General features: G+C 38.4%; 2 protein-coding genes and 1 non-coding gene across 4 annotated transcripts; all 3 read right to left on the bottom strand.

The window, feature by feature from the left end:
- Positions 1–409: 409 nt before the first annotated feature.
- On the bottom strand, positions 410–516 carry LOC119992337. The gene has a single exon (XR_005466342.1). It is a non-coding gene; the product is annotated as a small nucleolar RNA R71 (small nucleolar RNA).
- Positions 517–15,590: 15,074 nt separating this feature from the next.
- On the bottom strand, positions 15,591–16,618 carry LOC119990558 (glycine-rich RNA-binding protein-like). The gene is made up of 2 exons (XM_038836531.1): positions 16,446–16,618; positions 15,591–16,174 (listed from the first exon to the last, which is right to left on the bottom strand). Exons 1-2 carry the CDS (start codon positions 16,560–16,562, stop codon positions 15,803–15,805), a joined length of 489 nt encoding a protein of 162 aa, XP_038692459.1. The 5' UTR covers positions 16,563–16,618; the 3' UTR covers positions 15,591–15,802.
- Positions 16,619–19,341: 2,723 nt separating this feature from the next.
- On the bottom strand, positions 19,342–23,691 carry LOC119990531 (NADH dehydrogenase [ubiquinone] iron-sulfur protein 8-B, mitochondrial). Of its 2 annotated transcripts, XM_038836498.1 has the most exons (8): positions 23,490–23,691; positions 22,472–22,550; positions 21,262–21,315; positions 21,064–21,155; positions 20,871–20,984; positions 20,012–20,079; positions 19,789–19,900; positions 19,342–19,696 (listed from the first exon to the last, which is right to left on the bottom strand). In XM_038836498.1, exons 1-8 carry the CDS (start codon positions 23,541–23,543, stop codon positions 19,601–19,603), a joined length of 669 nt encoding a protein of 222 aa, XP_038692426.1. In that variant the 5' UTR covers positions 23,544–23,691; the 3' UTR covers positions 19,342–19,600. The 2 variants fall into 2 exon arrangements, with proteins under 2 accessions (XP_038692426.1, XP_038692425.1); XM_038836497.1 differs by having other exon boundaries at positions 21,064–21,315; positions 23,490–23,646.
- Between the last annotated feature and the right edge of the window lie 1,599 nt (positions 23,692–25,290).

Consider the following 25,290-nt stretch of genomic DNA (forward strand, 5'->3'; position numbering starts at 1 on the left):
AAGCATGGCTGAAAATCGTGAAGAAGTTGGCAACAATGCAAATGCTCCTGTTACCATCATGGACTACTCTATGCCACAATTCTCTACTAGACAATCTTGCATCATATTACCAACCATTCCGCCAAATCTATCTTATGAGCTTAAATGTCATGTGATTAACATGCTCCCATCATTCTCAGGAGCGGAAAATCAAGATGCTAGTGATCACATTGATAATTTTCTGGAGATTTGTGGCACTCAAAAAATTCAAGGCATATCTGAAGAGTTCATACGGTTGAAGCTATTTCCTTTTTCTCTTAAGGAAAGTGCTAAGATCTGGTTCAAGACTCTGCCACCAAATTCTATCACTTCTTGGGATCAACTTTCTGCTAAGTTTATTCAGAAGTTCTATACTCTGTCAAGGACACAGAGGCTTAGGGATCAGATTTTCCATTTCAGGCAGAACAAGGGAGAACCACTTTTTAAGGCTTGGGAGCGATATAAAACTTTATTGATTGGTTGCCCACATCATCAATTCTTGCCATGGCAGATTATATCATACTTTTACCAACATCTGGCTGATGAATGCCGCCATAGGTTAGATGCAGCTGCTGGAGGAAATATTATGGCTAAGGAACCAACTGAAGCCAATGAAATTATTGAGACTGTGGTGGCAAATTCCTCACAATGGGATAATCGTGATCTTGATGCTCCTAGACACATGGTTTATGAGGCTAGTGGTTCAAATACAGAGATGGCATCTGTGGCTAGGAAATTGGATGCGGTAGTGACTTTGCTGAGCAGAAATTTGGATCCTTGCGGCATTTGTGGAGGCACCGATCATCCTACTCATGTATGTTCTAGAAGTGGGACATTTCCTGAAGCTGAAGTTAATGCTATTCAACCTTTTCATAGGCAGCAGAATGATCCGTTTTCTCACACATATAACCCAGGATGGAAGAATCACCCCAATTTCTCCTATGCTTCACCCCAGAATTTCAATCAAGGGCCTAGACCTTGGCAAGCTCCACGACACGAGCCACCTTCTCAAGATGCAAGGAAGTCTACTATGGAGGACCTTATTTCCCAACTTGCTCAATCACAAGTCTCAATGCAACATTCACAAGCAGAGATGAGCAAGTCAATGACTCAGTTGCAACAAACTGTTTCCAGTAATACTCAATCTATCGCAAAGCTTGAAATGCAAGTAGGACAACTTGCTCATGCCTTGAGTGAAAGACAGCCAGGAAAGCTGCCGAGTCAACCTGAGGTAAATCCTAAGCAGTATGAAGATGCTAATGCTATTACTGTTTTGCGAAGTGGGAAAAACGTGGATAACAAGATTGAGTATAAAAAGCTTGAAGGTGAGAATCATGATGAACCTATAGCGGTGGAGCCAAGTGTTTCCAAAATACCTCATGTTGAGAAGGAAAAGTCGGAAGTAGAAGAGTATGTTCCAAAAGTGCCTTTTCCATCTCGTCTTGCACCGGCTAAGAAAAGCAAGTATAATCGGGATATTTTTGAAGTTTTGAAGAAGGTGGAGATTAATATTCCACTCATTGAGGCAATTAAGTCTATTCCCGCATATGCAAAATTTTTGAAGGAGTTGTGCACTAACAAAAGAAAGATTGGTGATCATGAAGAAGTATTTCTCTCCGAAGAGACAAGTGCTATTTTACAAAAGAAGCTCCCACCCAAATTAAAAGATCCGGGTAGCTTTACCATTCCTTGTATTATTGGAGAGAAAGAAATTGAAAAGGCCTTGATGGATCTTGGTGCAAGTGTGAATATCATGCCTTATTCTGTTTACACTACATTGAAGATCGGTGAGTTGAAACCAACATCAGTCACTCTCCAATTAGCGGATCGTTCTTTAGTGCATCCTTTTGGGCTAGTTGAAGATGTTTTAGTAAAGGTGGGTGAATTTGTTATTCCGGTGGATTTTCTGGTGCTTGATATGGAGGGTGAACCTAATCCGACAAGAGATGTACCACTCATTCTAGGCCGTGGTTTTATGGCTACCACAAAGACCATTATAGATGTGGAAAAGGGCATGCTCACAATGACAGTCTTTGACAAGACCATTGAGTTCAAAATTTTTAAGGCTATGAAGAGTCCAGATGTCATTAGAGAATGCCTTCATGTTGATATGGTAGGCCATGAGAGAGTGAATTTATTGACACAAACGGCTTCAAGTGATGAGGTTGTTGAATATGTGGATGGTGATAGCAATGAAGGCAAAAAGACCCCATCATCACCAATATCCAACGAGCTCATGGCTACTTCCCTTGTTACTAGCAAGCTATCTCCAACTTTGAAAGGCATGCGGACAAGAGCAAGGAAGTTGAAAAAGGCACGGTCCAAAACAATGTTGAGAGGTAAAGTGTGTGCTCCTTTTGAGACATTGAAATTGTCTATCCATGGTACTTTCACGATAACGAATTCTAAGATAGAAAAAGGGTGGAAATTTGTGGCTCGTCAATTTCAATTCTGTGGGCCAAATGTTTCGGGGATTCTGAATGGAAAGTATCCTGTGCACCATCCTCCTTGATTTGTTTCCCAAGAATTGTTGTGAAGGTGTTGAGGCTTGTGGTGATTTCTCCAAATCAGGTTGTCTCTCTCTTTATCTAAAACAAGTGTTGTGTTTAAGCTTTCTCCCTCCCTTTATTTATTTGCATTGATGACCATGCATGTTCTTAAAGTTTGGGGTGAGAGTTTGCTTAAATTATTAAGTGTTGATGCATACATGGTTGATTTTGTAGGTACAACTACGTCTGGCTGAAGACATTAAACTTAGCGCTACTTGGGAGGCAACCCAATGAAGTATATCCTTTTGTGTATCCTTTTGTTCTTCATTATTCCATTTTTATTGACAAAATCTTGTGTGGATGTTAGTTTGAATTTGTTGGAATCTGGCTGCAGGAAAGTTTAAATTTCTGGGCATTATGTTTACAGCCAGACCACGCCTAGGCGCGTATTGTGCACGCCTAGGCGCGTATCGTGCACGCCTAGGCGCGTATCGTGCACGCCTAGGCGCGTATCGTGCACGCCTAGGCGCGTATCGTGCACGCCTAGGCGCGTATCGTGAACGCCTAGGCGCGTATTGTGCACGCCTAGGCGCACCTTGTGCACGCCTAGGCGTGTGTGTTTACACAAAAAAAAAAAAAAAAAAAAAAAAAAAGGGTCATATGCAAGAAAGGGTTCATGAAGACATTGAAGAATTGTGGCTAGGCCAGTACCCCAATCCACTCGATGCATGACTCTAACCCCCAGGTTGTATTGTTTCAACTTGTCCTCTTTTTAGTGCATTATTACATTGTTATGTTTTGCATTGAGGACAATGCATTCTTTAAAGTGTGGGGTGGTGGACTGCATATGGATTATCTTGTGCCAAATTTCACATGATTTTTGTTGTAGCTGAATTTAAAAAAAAAATAAAATTTCAGTGCTTGAATCTTGCATATTTATGGGAATTTTCTGTTGAATTGAGTGCTATATTGAAATGCAGCTGATCTTGGTTTGTGGAACCCATCTTATCCTTCTATATGCTTGACGTCTACTCTATTGGATAATCACTTGAATTCACTTGCACAAGAATGTATGCTTGTGGGGTATGACTTGGGTGAATAGATGTTGAATGTGGACTTTCTTTAAGATGATCTAGAACACCGTGTTAGTGATATTCTTGGCACTAGTTAATTACATGCATGTTAAAAAAAAAAAAAAAATTGATGATGAATAAAAGCATGTTCCGCTCTTGTGATCTTGTAGTTGGCTAGCTTGTAGTTGTGAAAGGACAATACCTACTTTCTCATTGGCTTGCACTTGTAAAAGGACAACACTCTCCCTCTCTCACTCTTTCTCTCTCTAGAACTTGCACAAATAAATATACGCAAGATCTAAAAAAAATGCATAACATACTCTACAATCTCAACAGTTGCATCATCATTACAACCCAGCAACCCTGATTGGCAGATCACTCATTTTTTCTCTTTAGCAAAAAATAATTTAACTAACAGAGAGGACAAAAGATTCATCCCTTCAAATCGAAACCGAACCGATTAATCGGTTAACCGTAATTATTAGATTTGATGGTTTTGGATTGGTTTTGGTTTCAAAAAATACAAAACCGTAATTGTAAATTCAGTAGCAACAACTAGTAAAAACATACAAAATATCATATGGTCATGTGCCTAATCCATGTGATAGAAATAGTAAATGGACCAACCTCATCCTGCATCAACTATGAGGGATGCATTGTAAATTCAGTAGCAAGGGGTACATGAGTGCGTCTATGTGACCGACCTTTTGGATATCTACAACTATGTGGTGGAGTAGCTTCCACATTAGTGCCTATAACCTCCTCAAATTGGTTCCTCACCAACCTCTAAAATGTCGTGGCATGATGATGAGAATCCCACATCGAAAGACAATGAATTTGGAGTCTAGCTTGACAAACCTCTTAATGTCAACCTGGATTTACAATAGAGATTTAGGTCCAAATTTGTGATGCTAGACTTGAGCCCCCATCCCGTGTGATGATAGGTGTGATAATACCTATTGTTTTTGGTAGGAATCTCCCCCTCTTAAGCTTCATTTAAATAAATAATGAGTGTATTTATGTTTTGATTTGTATTTTTTGATAGGTTGATTGCGGTTTGGATGAAAAGTGATGAAAAAAGGGCTGAACTGAAGAAAATGTCCACCGACCTTCGTGTGTTCAAATACTTATAACTTTTTGTCACGTTATCGGAATCAAGCGAAATAAAAGGCATTGGAAACTAGACATCTCAAGCTTTCTGTAGACGCTAAAATCGTGCAAATCGGACGTCGTATGGAGATTTTGGAATCATTCCACGCCTAGGCGCAATATTTGTGCACGCCCAGTATCACTTGTGCACGCCCAGTCCAGCGAGTTGGGGCGTGAATTTGAAGTTGTGCACGCCTAGGATTGCGCCTAGGCGTGCGCCTAGGCGTGCGCCTAGGCGTGGTGCGCCTAGGCGTGAATACAACGCGCCTAGGCGCACAAGACAGTTTTTTGGGATGTTTTAATTCGCGAACTTGCCGAGCCGACGACATTTTTTTAGACCTAGAACTGAGTTTCTGGAGAGCGAAACCAGAGGGGGAAGGCGACTCTTGGAGCTAGGAGGAGAGATTCTTCAGCTCAACTTGGATCTACTCAACTAATTGGGTTTATTCATGATTTTCTCATCTCTCCTTTTGTGTTTTTCTCTCATTATGTGTAACTAAATCTCTTGTGCCAAGGCTAGGTTGAAGCCTTGGGTTTGATGACTTTGTTTATGACTTGATTTACATATATATGAGTTGATTTGGGTATAAATCTTGTGTTTCTATGTTTGATTGCAATTTCTTCATGCTTGTAGTGTTTGGCCAACACTTTAGGTTTTTGGATGAAATTGTTTGGAGAATTTGCTTAGACAATAATATGTCAAGTAGATTATGCTTCTTGAAACATTTGATTAGGAATGTGTCTCCCTTTAATTAGGTGACAATTTGTATGAATTCTAATCTCCATAGAACTCCATGAATTCCTATGCATGTTTAGACCAATAAGATGGCTAGAATGTATTTAGGAATATCCGACCTAGACCAATAAGATGGCTAGTAATCGATTTTAGGGAGATTTGGCTTAAGTGCGCTAAAACCGACTTAGGTACGGATTCGTTATGCCCGAATTAGCAAATATGTGTGTGAATTTGTGTCATTGCAAGTCATTTCCCAAGGGGGATTCCAAAGCCTTGGTGTTCATCTCATTCATCTCACTTGCATTAGTTGCATCTTTATTCTAAGAAAATACCAAAAACACTTTGCTATTTGCTTGTCTTAGTTTAATTACCCAACCAAACAATCTTGAGTTGAACTTTACTTTTGTTTGCATTGTCCATACGTACATACAAATATACATTTGGATTAGATATAACACCGTCTCTGTGGATTCGACCCTTGCTCATCATTGTGCTGTAGTCGCCGACTAGTACACTTGCTAGTAAGGTTAATTTAGACCCAACATGTGACAGGTATTTATCATTGGTGCTCAAGTTGAGAGTGCACGTGCCAATAGGCAGGTTCGTGGGTTGATACTATCGTAGGCGGACCTATCCCAGAGTCCATCCCTTGTCAAGTTAGGTTGGTAGACAGTGGGCCAAATCCATTGTGGGACGGGATGGAAAAGAGAAAAAGGTTCGTTCAAGTAATTAAGGAAAGCCCTGATCCACTGGATTGACAAGGTTATGTGATCCTAACTCATAGGTCTGGGGTGGTTAGTGAGGCGACGGTCGAAATAGTCCAGCTCAAGCCATGCACGTGGTCGTGAATGCTCCCAAGAAGGGAGGATTGATAAGAATCCCACATCGAAAGACGGTGGATTTAGAGGCTAGCTTATAACGGATGACAAACCTCTTATTGTCAACCTAGGTTTACAATAGAGAGTTAGGTCCAAGTCTAGCATCATTAGTAAAACACCAAACATTATCGGTAGTGATAGTGATAGTCATCCATAGGATTAGTATCCATAAACCCTCTATAATGACATGGCATGCCATGTCAAGTGAGAACAAAGCAAAAATTCAAATATACAAAAATTTTAAATTTCAAAAAAATCAAATATTAAAACAAAATCTAATATTCTCTTATCTATTTCTCTCTCTTTCTCTCACTCTCCATCTCCCCTCTCTCTCCAGCAACATCCTATCTCCTTCTCTCACAACCAACAATGGAACTCCTTCGTCCGGCCACCAATTTGACTGTCGCTGTCACCAAAAGAAGCGTCTGGTTCATGAGCAAAGCCCAACCACCACTTGTCGTTGACAGTCGCTGGTTTTGTCAGAAATTCACCATAAAGCCGTGGATACCCACCTGACAAAACGTGTCGATCCAGCTGATTTCAGTGTCGGTTTGGAACCCTACACCACCAATGGACTCCCTTAGGGGAGGAGGACCTAGCCAACCCTACATCGACCGAAACGGCCACCATAAATTGAGACTCACGTCGAAGGTATTTGATGAGGACCAAGGGCGCAAACTCAAGAACGCGTACAATCGGGCTCGACGATATAAGATGAAGATGGACCGAGTCCAGTCTAGTCAAGTAAGCCTTGGGCCCGAGGCCTCGCATGTGGAATATGGAAGTAACTTGGAGAGCACGGCTGAGGTGCATGGGCAATCAGTTGGTGATTGATAATTCTTATAGGTCTACTATAGTTTCCTATTTACATTATAATAAGAGTATATTTAGTTTCCTTTATTAAATAATAACAGCCTTGCTTGTGCTGCTGATTAGAGTAGTATTTTAATTCAAGTTCTATTATGACTGGGAATTAATAGGCATTGTAGTAAGTATATATACCGCACTATAGCAGATATAGCGTTATGAATAAAATTATCACAAACTGAGATTCTTCTCAAATTCTTCTCTGTCTTTACGTGAGTTTAGGCAAGGAAAAAACAAAGGCTTGTCTGGGTTTCATCATTGGTGCTTTCATTGAAAGAACTTGTAATGGGTTCTAACAAGGAACGCTTCGAAACCTTGGAAGTCAATCTTCAGGCAGCTCAATTAAGCAATCAAGAGATGCAGCAACAATTGACTGAACTGAAGGGATTGCTGGCCAAGAAGAAGAACAGCAGAAGGCCACGCAACAGCAAGGAAATTACATCCGACTGTGCGTCCATCAATGACAATAGCAGTTCGGGGTCAGTTACGGATTCCTCTGAGAAGACGTCCTCAGACGAGGAAGAGGTCACCGGAAGAAGAGAAAGATCCACGGATATCAGCAAGCCTCGAATGATTTTTCCAATTTTTAAGGGAGAAGAGCCGATCTCATGGCTTAGCAGAGCTAAAAAATTCTTTAAATATCAAGAAGTTCCTAAACGTGAATGGGTTGATTATGCGACATTCTATTTAGAAGGAGAAGCAAACTTGTGGTGGCAATGGATGGAACAGATGTATGTCAAGAGAAGGAGGCAGATACGGTGGAGGGATTTTGAGAAAGAACTCTTATCTCGATTTGGGCCAACAGGCTACATTGATCATGATGAAGAATTGTCGATGGTTAAACAAAGCGGTGAATTACGTGACTTCCTAAGGGAATTCGAACAAAAAGCCAATCTAGTCCAAGGTTGGCCGGAAAAGACCCTTATCGGAACGTTGATTGGAGGATTGAAGAGCGAGCTAGCGAAAGAAGTACAAGCCCGTAGACCTCGCACAATTAAAAAAGCCTTTGAAATAGCACGTATGGAGAATGATCACTTGGCATACTTGAGGAAAGGCAATAAATTAGACTTTCGACGGCCAAACCTTCCTACAGCCGAAGTGGTCATACCCAAATCCTCTGAGGGGCTCTCAAAGACTATTCCGTCGGGAGTGAAAAGATTGTCATGGGATGAGATGCAGAAGCGAAGGGAGAAGGGTTTGTGCTTTAATTGCAATGAGAAATTTGTTCCTGGGCACAAGTGTCGGATTGCACAAGTCTTCCTTATTGAACTAGATGAGGTCAGTGATAAGCGAATCAACAATTAGTTCGAACGAGCCATACCAAGAACGACCCCAGGATCCTACGATATCAATACACGCCATTGCAGGGGTAAAAGGAGCTCGAACCATGAGACTCCATGCATGGATCCAAAATCGGCCAGTTATGGTTCTTATTGACAACGGATCCTCTCATAATTTTATCAGTGATGATATTGCAAAGAAGTTGAACCTGCCAATTAAATCGACGGAGTCCTTTGATGTGAAGGTTGCAAATGGTGAGCAGTTAACGTGTAACGGAGTATGCGACAATGTGCCAATCCGGATTCAAGGTATACAAATCTGTGCAGATTTATTTGTTTTGACATTGGTGGGATTAGATGTTATATTAGGAGTACAATGGCTGGAAAGTTTGGGGAGAGTAATATCAGATTATCAATCTATGACCATGGAGTTTGTACTAGATGGTAATTGGGTTCAATTAGCTCTACATAATCAGCACCACTTGAAGCCAATTCAAGCCAATTCGGTGGAAAGATCGTGGAAGGGTGAGGCGCAGATTTTTTCAATCCATGAGGAGGAACATGACTCAGCTGGATAAGATATAAGTTTAATGTCCAATCATGAAGAGGTTCAAGCTTTGTTAAAAGAATTTTTGTCGGTTATGAAGGAACCCGATTCTCTTCCTCCTAGTCGATCCTTTGATCATCGAATTAACCTCAAAGATGAATCCAAATTAGTTAATGTTGCACCTTATAGGTATGCACATTTTCAGAAGAATGAGATCGAGAAGCAAGTAATGGAGACGTTGTCCAGTGGGTTTATAGGACCAAGCACTAGCCCGTTTTCATCACCCGTTCTGTTAGTGAAAAAAAAAGGATGGTACTTGCCTGTTTTGTATTGACTATCGGGCACTCAACGAGGCAACAGTGAAGGATCGATTTCTGATACCCACCGTCGATGATATGTTGGATGAGCTAGGCGGGCCATTATTCTTTTCAAAATTGGATCTACGGGCTGGTTATCACCAAATAAGAGTCAGGGAAGTGGACATTCATAAGACTGCTTTTCGAACACACCGTCATTATGAATATCAGGTAATGCCATTTGGTCTATGCAATGCTCCATCAACTTTTCAATTCGCCATGAATTCAATTTTTGGCATGCACTTGAGAAAGTTCATGTTAGTATTTTTTGATGATATTCTGGTATACTCAAAATCATGGGAAGACCATATTGGTCACTTGTGGATTGTATTGGACATACTAACCCGTCATCAGTTTTACATAAAACCATCCAAATGTTCTTTTGCACAAAAGGAAGTGGAGTACCTGGGTCATATAATTTCTCAATGGGGGGTTCAGGTCGATCAAAGAAAAATTGAGGCCATGAAATCATGGCCAAAGCCATAGTCTATCTCTTCCCTACGGGGTTTTCTCGGCCTTCCCGCTATTATCGGAAGTTTGTTGAGCGATATGGAGTGATAGCAAGACCTCTCACGGATATGCTTAAGAAAGGTGGATTTGTTTGGTCCAAAGAAGGGGAAGAGGCTTTTGAGAAATTGAAGTATGTCGTATCATCCACTCCTGTTTTGGCATTGCCGAATTTTGATCACTTATTTGAAGTACATACTGATGCAAGCGATACAGGCATTAGGGCTGTGTTAGTTCAAAATGGGCGACTATGACGACCTTATTTATTGGGAAAAAAATTTGTTATTGTCACTGATCAACAACCATTAAGGCATCTTTTAGAACAACGGATTATTACTCCGGAGCAACAAAAATTTGTGGCTAAGTTACTTGGGTTCAAATTCGAAATACAATATCGATCGGGGAGAGAGAATTATGTAGCTGATGCATTTTCAAGAAGGGATGGAGGAGCACTGTTATGTGCTATATCCGGGCCAAATTGGGCCCTATGGCAGAAAATTCATGATCTGACATTATCTTGTCCAAAGTGTAGTGAAATTCAAAAACAAATAGAGGAGAAGCGTGATGAGGTACTGGACTATGAAACAAAAAGTGGTTTGTTGCATTATAAGGGCAGAGTATTTGTGCCAGAAAATAAGGAATTGAGGTCCAACATTATTAGCCATTTTCATGATTCAGTTATTGGCGGTCATTCAGGAATTTATCGTACTTGGGTACGTATCGCCAATATATTTTTTGGCCCGGGTTAAAGAAGGATGTACACCATTACGTCGCTGCTTGCGATATTTGTCAACGAATCAAGAATGATTCTCGAATGCCTAGCGGATTATTACAACCATTACCGGTACCTGAAAGAATATGGGAGGATATTTCCATGGATTTTATTGAAGGACTACCTCGATCTAATAGGTATGAATGGAATTTTTATGGTGGTAGACAGGTTGACTAAGTATGCTCACTTTATACCCATTTTGCATCCTTATACGGCAAAATCGATAGCTCAGCTATTTATCTCCAATGTGGTTAAACTCCATGGAATACCAAGATCAATTGTTTCTAATCGAGATTGGATCTTTTTAAGCAATTTTTGGGGAGAATTATTTCGGCTCCATGGGACAAATTTGTCAATGAGTTCCGCTTATCATCCTCAAACGGATGGACAAACAGAGGTGACTAATCGAACTTTGGAACAATATTTACGGGCATTGTCTCATCAGAATCCTCAGAAGTGGGAAGACTATTTAGCATGGGCGGAATATTGGTACAATAAAACTTATCATGCATCAACGAAAAGGTTGCCGTTTGAGTATGTTTATGGCCGGTCTCCACCAACTTTAGTGTGCTATTCAGAGGGGTCATCACCCAATGGTGAAGTGGACAAGGAACTCATGGAGAGGGATGAGCTCATCAAGGAACTCAAGGACAATTTGGCCATGTCCAATAATCGGACAAAAACATACCAAGATCAAAATAGGCGTGAGGAGCAGTTTATTGTAGGTGATTAGGTATATTTAAAGATTCAACCTCATCGACAGAAGTCTCTTTCACAGAAGGCTTTATACAAATTGAGTAGTCGTTATTATGGGCCGTATCAGGTGGTGCAGAAAATTGGTGAAGTAGCTTACAAGCTCGCCCTACCGTCTGGGACTCAAATCCATCCTGTGTTCCATGTTTCTCAACTCAAACGTAAGGTGGGCGAATTATCAGTGAGTGAACATTCTTTACCCTCTCTCAACTTAGATGGAAATATTATTTTACAGCCCCTTAAAGTTCTGGAAAGCCGACGAGTGAAGCGATGGAATAGATTTCGGTGGGAATTACTGGTACAATGAAAATCTTTGGCCGAAGAAGATGCTACGTGGGAAGAGTTGGCCATGATTAAAATGCAGTTTCCAGATTTTGTTTTTGAGGACAAAAACTTTCTTGAAGGGGATGGGAATGATGAGGACCAAGGGCGCAAACTCAAGAACGCGTACAATCGGGCTCGACGATATAAGATGAAGATGGACCGAGTCCAGTCTAGTCAAGTAAGCCATGGGCCCGAGGCCTCGCATGCGGAATATGGAAGTAACTTGGAGAGCACGGCTGAGGTGCATGGGCAATCAGTTGGTGATTGATAATTCTTATGGGTCTACTATAGTTTCCTATTTACATTATAATAAGAGTATATTTAGTTTCCTTTATTAAATAATAACAGCCTTGCTTGTGCGGCTGATTAGAGTAGTATTTTAATTCAAGTTCTATTATGACTGGGAATTAATAGGCATTGTAGTAAGTATATATACCGCACTATAGCAGGTATAGCGTTATGAATAAAATTATCACAAACTGAGATTCTTCTCAAATTCTTCTCTGTCTTTACATGAGTTTAGGCAAGGAAAAAACCAAAAGCTTGTCCGGATTTCATCAGTATTCTTCGGTGCCTTATTACACTGTCTCAAATTAATTACACTATCAAGAACAAACATAACTATCAACATGGGGAGCTGAGTTCAAGTTTCTTTGATGACAATGAAGTTGAAGTTTCTTTGATGACATTGAAGTCCAATGTCATGATGTAGTGTATTTTTCTTATGATATTGTCAGTGTAACAATGTATTTAGCTTTCTTTTGAACTATTTTGTACAATTTTTTTTGAATTTCTTTTTGTTATGTATGTAACATTTGCAGTTTGTTATTACACTATCAGGACTAACAATTTAATTATAATTCTGGTGAAATGATGATAATCATTTATCAAGTTTCTTTGATACCAGTAGAATATTGGGATAATGTAATTAATCGTGTTATTTATTACACTGTGAAAATGGATAAAAATACAGGGTTTCTTTGATAATAGTGGAGTGTTGGCATAAATACACTGTCAAATGTGCAGTATAATACTCGTATGAGATAAATACATTGCCAAAATGCACTGTGTAATAATCAGTTGGACTAAATACACTGTCAATTGCACATTGTAATAACCCACTAGGAGAAAAATACACCCACAGCAAACAAACCACCAACATAACTACATCGTTGTAGCTTGTAATCGCCGGAACGAAGAGATGAAATCTTAGAGGAGAAAGAAGCAAGAAGATGGAGAGAGAACGATGTTGATATAAGAAAGAGAGAGGAGATAGAAGCGATAAAGTATTATTCATCTTTATAATTTTTACAACAAAAATTTAGGTGACATGCCAACTAGATTATAGACCTTGTGGAGCTTAACTTTTATGGAACCATATCATTAGCAAAAATGACTATACTAGTCTATAAATGTGTTGTCAAGAATGCTAATCTGGTAAAAAAACAACTCCATGTGCATTCGCAGGTCCACATATCGAGGACTGACCGACATTGATTTTATTCATATTTTGATTGAACAAATTGGCAAGTATGTACCAGAGGAGATACTAATGGCCCTATAAGGAAATCTGTTTAAATCATTCGGCCGGCACATCATCACCCCTCACACACTCAGTTCCAACACACTCTCTTCATCCATGGCGGCATATACATCTCATTAGCAAACTCTATCCTCTTCCTGACCTCCTGACCACCGACGACGCTTGATACGTCGGCGCTTTCACAGTCAACTTGGGTTGGAAGGTAATGATACTGTTCAAGATAGTTTTGGCTTTTGGGGTACCAATACATGTACACATCCATAGATATGACAATGCCACAAAACCAACTGAAATTCCAAGTAAAATGCACTGCAAAAATGGATCGAAACTGAAGTTCAATTATTCAAGCCATATGTGATATCAGGAGCAATTAAATAGACCGCCATGACCAGCACCCTCTACGTAGACTAACTTTCTATAAAATCTTAAATATAACCAAAAAAATTCGCCAGAAATAGTGGATCTGTCCACTTCCTACTGTTTGAGTAGGCTGAATGGAGATCGATTTTAAAATATAGAAAGCAAACTCCTCATGGTGAAAGCCCAGACAAGCTAACAAATCAAATAATAAGGTTAGCAGACGAAAGAGGAGAACCAACGAAATTATATTTGCCCTCACCCAATTTGTTCTTCTTTGCAAGACACTCGAGAGGAAGATAAAGAACTTTGGTCAAAACAGATTGGTTGTGATTGAGAAATTTGAGAATGTTAGAACTGAGCGTCTCTGTGAGAGGGATGACTTGCCCAAAAATTGGGGCAAACAATGAGCCGTAGGATTAAAAATTTTCAATCCAATGGTCTCTAATTACTACCGGACTCTAGTCAAAAGTACGGGACACCCCGGGATCCCTTTAAAGCTTTCTCCCCTGAAAACACAATTTTGGGATTAAGTCAACTTTTGGTCACTGAAAGATACTCAAAGTTTCACTTTAATTACCTAAAGATCAAACGTTCCAAATTGATCACCCAAAAAAAATTTTTTTACACTTTGACCACTCGGTTAGATTTTGAGGATTCCGGGCAGTCAGTTAGCTTATGTGGCATTTAAAAAATAAAATAAGTCAATTTTTTAAAAAAAAAATGTGATTATGTGGAATTTTATAATATATATTAATTTTTCTTAAAAAAATTGAAAACTCCATCTCACCTTTTTCCCTAAATTCATCTTCTACCTTTTGATCTAGTTCCTTCAATTCTATCATTTTTCTCGTAACATAAAGCTCCTTCTCAATAAACTCCTCCGATAGCTCAGATTCCTTGGCCTCCATCCCCCTCCATTTTCTTTCCCAATCCTACTTTCTCATCAACAAGATCGAACAAGTGAACCCAACCAATCCCTCAATCTGCCACTAAGATACCCATCCTAACCAAAAACCTACAGAAAACAGCCAGAACAAATCTCCAATTAAGACGACCTCTTGAGAAACGCCGAAGCCGTGGGTTGGGATTCAAAGGGAAAATAGCGAAAATGGGTTTTCAAGAGATTCATATGTGTATTTGGTGAGGTGCTGGATGTAGGTGGAAGGGTTGACATCGATGTTGCCGGACCTAGAAAGATGTCTTGACGTCAAGACGTCGATGTTGCATAACCTATCTTTGTTGCTGCAGAAAGTCAGGGGTGGGAGATAGACCTGAATGTCCAAAGTCATCCTCTCAATGTCATTGAAAACCTTATTATCTTACTTGGATCTGATCTTGGGAGTTCAAATCAATTCTCGAAAACCCATTTTACATAAATCTGGTTTAGGGGATGATGATGAGAGACATTTGGGGAGACGTTTTGAGTTTTTTGATTTTGATTTTTTTGATTTCTAGGTATTAATTTATTAAAAAGACAAATAAGATACTATAATAATTATTAAAAATATTTTATGCCAGCATTAAAGACTGAGTCATTATGCTAATAAGTAAAAAACAATTGTATTCTAACAATCAACGTGCCACGTCAAACCATTGACTGCCCTAAATAGCCAAAAATCGCCCGACTAAAGTGTATCAAAAAATTTTTTTCAATAAAACTTGGTACGTTTGATCTTTAGTGATCAAAATGAAACTTAGTATCCACAATTTCTGTACAAAAGTTGTCAAAAGTTGACTTAACCCACAATTTCTGTATTCCAACTTTAACCAACCGAAGCGACCTTTGCTACTGCTCTTAAATAATATCATCCATTCATCTAACTAAATAAAAGTACAAAGAAACTGCCCTTGTTTAGTTTAATTGTTTGGTAGCATAAAATCTTCAACCACCAGAAATCACAACAAATAGCAAGATATTCGAGAAACGACAATAGAAAGTAGAGAAACGAAGAAGTGTATTCATTCCATTCCACTATTTTTATGCTAAGATAACCATCGGTCAAAAACAGAGAGAACCACCACAACAGTAACATAGGAACCAACATAGTAACTGCAACAATACTGGATTATAAGAAAGACGCCCAACTATGAGAGAAACCATAATCCCAAGCAACCATCAACGCCATAAAGCATAACCCCCTAAATAGGATCTAATTCCTCCAGCTACCACCAGAGCCGCCACCACCACCTCCGCCCCTAGAGTAGCGGGAGCCCCCATCACCACCACCATCACCATATCCTCGGCGTCCACCATAACCGCCACCTCCACTTCCACCATAGCCACCACCACCGCCACCGTTGCGGTTGTATCCTCCCTCACGACGGGCATAGCCTCCGCCACCGCCGCCGCCATATCCGCCTCCGCCACCGCTACCACGTGACTGAGCTTCATTCACAGTGATGTTTCGGCCGTCCAGATTCTGACCGTTCATCCCTTCAATCGCATCTCTCATGGCCTTCTCATTGCTGAAGGTCACGAATCCGAAGCCCCTTGATCTTCCAGTCTCACGATCGTTGATGATCTGAACACCAAAACAAGAGAAATGATCAGATCCGAACAACTACAAGATCTAGAATCTCAAATCGAGATAAAAAATGAAAATAAATCGATCGATCTTCGCCTTCTACTAAAAGGAAGAAGATAAACGTACCGATTATTGAGAGTTAAGTAAAAGAATCAGATATAGTAACAGAGAGACAGAGTATCATAAGTAACAGAAACAGAACGTCACAGATCCAAATCGACAGAACCGAATATGGTCAGATCCGATTTCTGCAACGCAACAAACGGACCTTCGATTCAAGGATCTCGCCAAAATTGCTAAAAGCCTCGGACAAACCGTGGTCGTCGGTGGCCCAGGCGAGCCCGCCGACGAAACACCGGTACTCAACAACCTCTGCAGAAGCCATAGGAACAACGAAACAATTGAACGGAAAGAACTAGCAACTAACAAAAGAGAATGAGTCGAAGAAGTAGCGGCTCGAGTGTTTGTTTTATAGAACCCTCGAGGTCTAACTAGGGTTAATAGTAGTAGGGTTTCGCCAACCATGGTAAAGATTTTGGGGCGTTGATTATACTGGCATGTTTGGGCGCTGGTGTCCGTCTATTCGAATTAGGTTCCAGGGTTAGTGCTAAGAGCATCCACAATGGGATGATTTTGAAGTACTTGAGATGATACTTTCTTGATAAGTTAAGTACTAGATGTTCACAATAGGTATAATGGAGTGTATTTGAAGTACTTGAAATGCTACTTTTTTGATAAGTATAGCGGTACATGTACATAATGAATGAAAAATGACACTTGAAAATTTAGTTGTGAAAAAATGATACTTGAGAGTTGGAGTATGTATATAGTTGATGAATAGTGAAGCGAGAGATGATGAAAAGGAAGAGAGAGGTGATGAAAAAGAAGAGAGAGGTGATGAAAAGGAAGAGAGAGGTGATGAAAAGGAAGAGAGAAAATAAAGAAAATGAGTATAGAGTGTTGGAATATATGGAGTGTTGATGAATAGTGTATATTGTGGATTCACTCATCCAATTAAATTGTGTCACGCATGAGAGATGAGAAGAGAGATAATGGTTTTGGAATGTTGGATATTACAATGACCACTGTGGATGCTCTAACTAAGCCAAATATGGCTCATAAGTAGATTAGAATAGGGACAAGTAACGATAAAACCCATGTACTTTCAAAATGGATCAACTAAGCTTCTCAACTTTTTTTTTGTGTCAAAGAAGCCCTTCAACTTTGGATGGTGGACCACATTAGCCCTTCCATCCCATTTTCCGTCAAAACATGCTGACATGGATCTAATTTGTTAACATGGCTTTAGTTTAAGTTAAAAATAAAAAAACATATGTAAAATTGAACATTGTTTTACAAAAATTAGAAACAAACAAATAAATACAAAAATGTACATCTACAATACATATATCCAGTCATCTCTCTCTGGAGCTCACGACTTTCTCTCTCTAAATCTGTTATATTCTTTGTTTTTCTCTAAACAATTCCTTCTAAATTGTTTTCTTTTTATAAAATAGAAAAATATAAATCCTAAATTGAATTAGGGATTTTGGGGTTTTGATTGTCTATTGATTTTGTTGTATGAGGATTGAAATGGTGAAACCGAAATACAGAGCATTTTGAAATTGATTGAAACTAAGGGGTGAATTGATCCATTTTTAAAACCTATAAGGGCTTATTTGCCTCATTTCTAAAAGTATAAGGGCTCCAATGACATGACATGCTGGAATACAAGTGGAATATCAAAAAAATTTAAAAAAATTACATGTCATTCACTAACTGTAATGTCAACATGTTTTGACGAAAAATGGGATGGAATGGCTAACGTGACCCACACTATCCAAAGTTGACCCTTTTTTAAAGTACATGAGCTTTATTGTTACTTGTCCCATTAGAATAAAATTAATATTTCCACAATAGTTAGGAAAATTAAATCAAGCTACACAAAGTAAAGATGTTTATGGGAAAGAAAAAAAAAACAAAACTATTTAAGGAAATAGAGGATATGTTTATACTAACTGCAAAATTAGTAGTGAAATTAATTAATTAAGATTTGGATTTTGTGTTTGTCTAATTGTCTGTTATTCGGTTATTCCCATTGAGGACTTTGCCCCGTCCATGAATTTGGAGCATATTCAGATTCAGATGTTACAGTTGGCGAGGCGGCACAATTCAACACTGTTTACCAACCAACGTATTCACCAGTGGGGTCCACGCTCACGTGATTGACGGACCACACTACAAAAATTCGGAGGAGATATTTATTCCCTTGCCAAAGAAAAATATCTCTTTTTTGCTTTGTATATTCTCGACTTGATTCACACTCACACAACAAGAAAATATCTCAACAAATCGTTATTTTATTTTATTTTTTATAAAAAGATACGCATCCAAAGACACCAACCAATTAGAGGGAGGAAATGAGCTGTAAAATTACAACCCATATCCCCATTAGAGAGCGTTCGGACCAATGGATAGTTTCAAAGAAATTTTGTTGGATGTAAGAGTTGCACAAATGATCTCGTAACAAAGAGGTAATAATGTCAATTTACCACCGAGCCAACTCTTTTAGAATTAACAAATCGTTGAAATTTAAGCTTTGTTTGGTACTCAATATAGAATAGTATAATTTCGTTATCCCATATATTTCTTAATAGTATTTTAAAAAACTAATTTAAATAAAGAAAACATGATTTGATGGTAATTACAATCCATATCCCTATTAAAGAGCGTTCGGTCCAATGGATGGTTTCAAAGAATTTTCTTGGATTTAAGAGTTGCACATATGATCCCATCTCTTTTACCAAAGATAAGAGGTAATAATGTCAACTTACCAACTGAGTCAACTCTTTTAGAATTAACAAATCATTTATTTGTAAGTTCTGCTTGGTACTCATTATAAAATAATATGATTTCGTTATCCATGTATTTCTCAACAATATTTTTTTTTAAAAAAAAAGTATGATTTATAGGTTAAAATTATTGGTTTTTCATTAATACTACGATAACTTCAAAATGAAAAGGATTAAATCATACATTTGGCATTCAACATGTTCTTTTGGCTTCAAAATCGGTGTCAGATAAAACAAGTACCACCATGGCTTCCCTCGTGATCCATTACCATTGCACTTAATCCTTCAACCCATATCATTACACAAATGACAAATCAATCACCACCAATCTCATCTTCAGTTTCTCATTAAATCCATCACCAGTTTAAAATTATCATTTGAACTTCAATTTGCTTCCCGCATTTCGCATCATTTATCCAGTAACTTGAATTTGTAGCAGGCAAAATTAACTTGACATCAGAATTACTTGAATAACAAAACCTAGATACAGATATTCCAAGACCCGTATGCAGATCACTTTATTTCATGCACAGGAAGGTGCTCGTATCAACCACAAAGGGGAACTGGAAAATCAACGGTACAGGCTTTCGGATCTAAGGTTCTCTGCAATCTCAGTTTCCCATCGGTCCCCATTTTCAAGCAGCTTCTCTTTGTCATACAAAAGCTCCTGCAACAATGCAGAAAATTATAATTACTTCAATTTAACTTAAATGTGTCATATATCAACTTAATGATACAGAACAAGGGATCACCATCAACCTCATGAGTCTCAGTAGCGAATTCAAAGTTGGGTCCTTCAACAATGGCATCAACAGGGCATGCTTCTTGGCAGAAACCACAATAGATACACTTTGTCATGTCAATATCATACCTGGAAATCAAACAAATGGAAGAAATTAATGACCAAGAAGAAAAGCAGGATGAGAAAGCAGACAGACAACAGAGAAGAACTTTTCATGTGGGGTGGGGGTGGGAAGTTTACCTGGTCGTCCGACGGCTTCCATCTTCTCTCTCCTCAGCCTCAATCGTAATTGCTTGTGCTGGGCATATCTTAAAAACAACCCCATGAAACAATTATTGAGAATAATTAAATGCACGAAGTGCATTCTTCAAGTTCAACCTCCATATTGCAGGAAAAAAGATTTTGGATAACACCCACATGAACAATCTAAATAAACAAAAAGAGAAGACAGATACCACCAAAGAAAATTATGATGGTACTGCAAACAATTTAGCCTCAAACAGAGAATATCCAGTAGCCAATAAGTGAAAGCAGTTGTGACAGTATATGTCACTTCAAGAAAGAGTTGGGCATCATAATCAAATTCTCAAGTTCTCAAGCACTATAACAATAGTCACTTGAAGACTAAAAGGGACCTTTCAAAGGTCAATGAATCTTTCTAAAGGCTTGGTATCGGTGCATTAGCGCTTCAGTCTTCCATTCCAGGTAAGCAAGCCTAATAAATGCCCCATAATGGGGTTTAAGAAGTTGGAAGGGTGTTGATCAAATGCGACAAATGTGTGGTCACTATTCAAGTCATTAGAGTGGGTCAGCCTTGAACCAATAAGAAAAAAGCTGCCAGCATAATCTTAAAGCAGGGTCAGAGTATCATCTGGTACTTGTGAACACACTTTTTTACATCATACCATGCAATCTGTCAACAATAATGTCACCAATATAGAGAACTGGCACGGTACAGATAGGCTGTAAAATGTGATGTTTGACATGCTAAAAGCCTGTAACGAGTATATGGCTACACTATCCTCATATCACACTTCTGCAGTACTATTATAATATATACACAAAGCAAAAATAAACACAATGGATTTGGAAAACTTACAGCTTCACAAAGCTTACAAGCAATACAACGTTCCTCACCAGTTGGATAACGTCGAAGAGCATGCTCACCACGAAAACGAGGGCTCAATGGGCCCTTCTCAAAGGGATAATTGATCTGCAAAAGAATGATCGTTTCAGTGTAATAAGTGTCCATCATGGTGAAAGCCAGCTTAAGGATGAAGAATGAGACTTACCGTAACTTTTTTTTCAAAGAAATACTTTAGTGTCAGCATCAAACCTCGAACCATTTCAGTTAGAAACAAAGTGTTTATGCTTCGCTCAAAAACTGCAGTTACACAAGTTATTGGTTTGGACTTTGGAGACACCATAGAACTCAACATACCAATTATAAAGCATAAAAGAAATACAAGCAATCCAGAAAAATACACTACCAGAACTCCAATCCTTCGAAATCTCCTTTGCAAGCTGATCTCTTTCTTCATCTTCTGTAGTTCGCAGATAAATATGAACCATGAATATCTGACATCTAGGACAACAGAACTTGGCAGCTTGCCAAAAAAAGTTTGCATATGGCGGTGGAGAATTATACCAGGAAGTTGTTGTCTAAGTTGTTTTCAGTATGGCTTTATGCTAAAATTTTAAAATTAACAGGCAAACAAATCTTCTTTATATTCCTAGTCAAAACCATACTAATATATATAGAACAGACATACAATTTTGCAAAAGTTATCATGTAGGAGAGAATCATTATGACTATCTTAAGCTATCTGAAACATACTTGTTAGTTGTTATGAATGTTAATTGAGTACTTATATCTATATATATATATCCTTCAAATAAACACTAATAATTCTTTGCCTTGAAATAGGTACTGGTACAGTCCCTCATGGCTTCATGTTTTGAAATTCCCATAATGATAAATCAAAGATACATGCATATGGTTGAGTATAAACATGCACGCTGAGGTTAAGAGAACACTTATCATCATCTGAGCCTTTATCCCAACAATTTGGGGTCCGCTACACGATTCTATGAGAAAATCAAAGAGAATCCACACCGTGTAGTCATTTCTGTCATTCATTTCTATTTAGGATTGAATCAATATTCTTTATTACTACTTCAAAGTTTAAACCATGTCTTTTTAGGCCTTCTTCTTTGCTTCTCACTCTCTCCTATACAAATTCTCTCAATTCTCTTCACCGTTGCACCTCTATCTCTATACCTATACCATATTAAATGGTTTTGTCAGAACTTATCTTCGATTTGTGCCACTCACATTAGATCTAATATTCTCATTTATTATCTTATTTCCCTCGTGTGGCCACATATCCAACGAAACATTGGCACTTATGTTACATGCATTTTTTAGATATGTTGTCTCTTATTAGCCCAACACTTAGAAGTTAGAACCATACATCATCGCGGGTTGTATGACTGACCTATATGATTTTCCCTTCAACCTTAAAGGAATCATTCGGTCGCATAAACCTTGGATGCACTCTTCCACTTCATCTATCCGTTTGAAATCTTATTAGCGACATTTTCACTAATGTCTCCGTCTTCATGGAAAATTGAGCCACAATTGGTTTGCAGAACACTATGAACAAAAAAAAAAAAAACGAGCAAGAGAGAAACATTAACCTTTCTTGGTGCTATAAGGGTGTGCACTGAAACGCAACCCATAACAGGAAGACCCCTGCAATGCTTGTCCTGACACAGCCTGAAAAAAAGAAAGAAAGAAAGATAACATACTACCATAACACCCAGCGACTAATAAATTAAGGAACAAGGCTATAAATATCTAAACTACGTACTGTCGAAAAAGATAAATAATAGAAATACAAGTGACATAAGCAGCAATTAGAAATAATGGCCCAATCATTAATAGAACAAATATGTTATGCCATTTAAATTTTCTTTCCCATTAATACAAGAAATTGTCGGCAATCAAGTCTGTTTCAGTTTGTTAGAATAGAGTATAATCATACTATCCTCAGACCTCAGTACATTCATTTTATCTGATCTAGATCAAATGAAGCCTACGGTGCAGCATTTGTTTGGAGATATAACAAGGGAAAAAACGAAGGATGTAAAGTTCAACGATTACAGCTCAGTCAAAATCCTTTAAAAAGGATAAATATATTAGGCCTCATACTGAGGTATCGCACCATGATACAAAATGCAGCACAAAATAGTTCCCAATGACTAGTATTCCTATGGATATCAGCCATTTCATTACCAAATCCTCCACAAATCAGATCAAAAACTGATTGCGCCACTGAGTTTGAGACCCTAGGAGGATATATTTACCAATTGAACCTATCAAAAACCTCCACAAAAAAGTTTGAAGAGTATAATAACCCGTAAATATCAAACTCAGCCAAATCTAGGGTTTCAAATGGCCATCGAACAATGGCATCCAATAAAGTTAAGCAATTACAAAGGATCGCCAGAAGCTATCTCGACAAAAATTCGGGACTAAAAATCAAACATAAAAGCAGAAGAAAAGCGAATGAGATAACATTTTCAATTGATTCCTCTCTTGTTTTCACATATTATATACTTTTGAGATCAACAGATAACTTTTCCCATTCATTTCCAATATTTTCCAAGCAACAAAACCGGGAAAGAAAATTAAGTAGGGCAGAAGAATACTTACGAGATGACGAGCGCGAAGAGCAGCGAGAGAGTTTCGAGCAAAGATCGCTGCCATCGTTGTTAGTTGAGGAGCGAAGGCGATTTGCAGGCTCTTGCAAGTAGCTACAGGTAGATAAACTGGGCACAGTCACACCTGATAAACAGGAGATTGCGGCAACAAAGGCCGGTAAATCGTCTTGGGCTCTTGGCTTTGCGGATGCCGCATCCGGTTCACTAAACAGTGCGTTTAGGTGTTTTTTTTTTTGACAAAAAGGGTATTTTTCGTCCCTCAATTATAGAGGTGGTTTCATTTTTGCCCCTAAATTTTTTTCCCCAATTTCGTGTCCCAACTATAAGAAAGTATCTCTATGTCCTTTGAGTGAGACTGAGGTCGAAAAATACATGCGTGACACCTAATGCGACACATCGGAGAAATCATATGTGGTAAACTATGAATAAGTTCAATGATATGTCCCCAAACTATTTAAGTTTGACACATAGGATTTTTCAACTTTTTAAGTGACGAACGGGGGTACTTTTCTATTGTTAAGACACACAAGATTGGAAAAAAAAAGTTAAAATGACCAAAATAAAACCACGGTATAGTTGAGGGATCAAAAATTATATTTTTTTGTTTTTTCCCCATAAAATAAAAGGAAATGTAGTTTAATTTAAGGACGATAATCAAAATGTAATTAATTTAATTTAAGGGTGATATAATTATAAATATATTCCTCCAATCTCTCTCAAAAACTCCATTTGACCCGATTAATTTAATTTTAACGGTAACTGTTAGCTGAATCCATACTTATTTTCCTGGATAAATCTCTATTTCTTTCAATTTCTTTATCGATGGTTTGCATCTATTTTGGGGTTTTTTCTTCCTGTCAAACAAAGATATGTGCCTTCATGTGATTGTACATTGCTTGTGGATCAGAATCTTCGTTCGATCATGCTTTGCAGTTTTCTTGTTGCTTTCCTTGTTATTGATTCAAAGTTATGGATGAAAGCAGAAAACCTGATGGAAACATGAATGCTATATGGGTTCACGAGTTCCACCAATTTGTGCTTCATCCATGCCACACAATCCACAGCGGTCTCCTTTTCTTCCTCCATCTTCCATGAATTTGGGAAAAAAATTTACTACCAGTAAAGTTGGGGCTAAGAAATATCCTAAATCATTCAACTCAGTTGTTGGTTCAGCTCAATCATTAGAAGCCTGATATTGGGCCACTTCAACAATATCATGTCATCCAAAGGTCATATATATAATCATTAACTTGATGTTTTTGTATTTGTATCATTGTATGTTATTTATGCCTTTGATGTCCAATTGTGAACAATTGTAGAGGTTCTTGAGATATGCAGAAATGCTGATGCGGTGTGCTTTGGCGTGGATAGCACGGTGTGTCTGGATGAGGGCATTGATGAGCTCGCATGCGGAAATTTGTGGAGCTGGGAAAGCTGTTGCAGAATGGACTGCTCGGTTGGTTGCCGAGGAAATGATTTAATTAGGTTGGTACATTTTTTCTATCTTTAACCGGAGTTGCTGATTTGTTCATTTGCTATATATGCTTACTGGTGTTCAACTTCGAGAGCAGGTTGTTGCAGCAAAAGGTGATTGTTTGGTGTTTGATTTTAAGGATCTATTAAGTTCCTTAAATTAGCATATGTTCTTTTCTGGCTCAGTGAATGTTTGGATCTGGCTGCCTATTAAGAAAAGCAGAGTGTTACAAATTTTAGTTTGTAAAATTGTAACTGAATAACCACTTAACTAATGAAAAATAAATAAAATAAAAATCAATCACCGCTTATGGCTCATT

The sequence above is a fragment of the Tripterygium wilfordii genome, chromosome 22 (genome assembly GCF_013401445.1).
Source record: "Tripterygium wilfordii isolate XIE 37 chromosome 22, ASM1340144v1, whole genome shotgun sequence".
In the NCBI taxonomy this organism is placed as follows: domain Eukaryota; kingdom Viridiplantae; phylum Streptophyta; class Magnoliopsida; order Celastrales; family Celastraceae; genus Tripterygium; species Tripterygium wilfordii.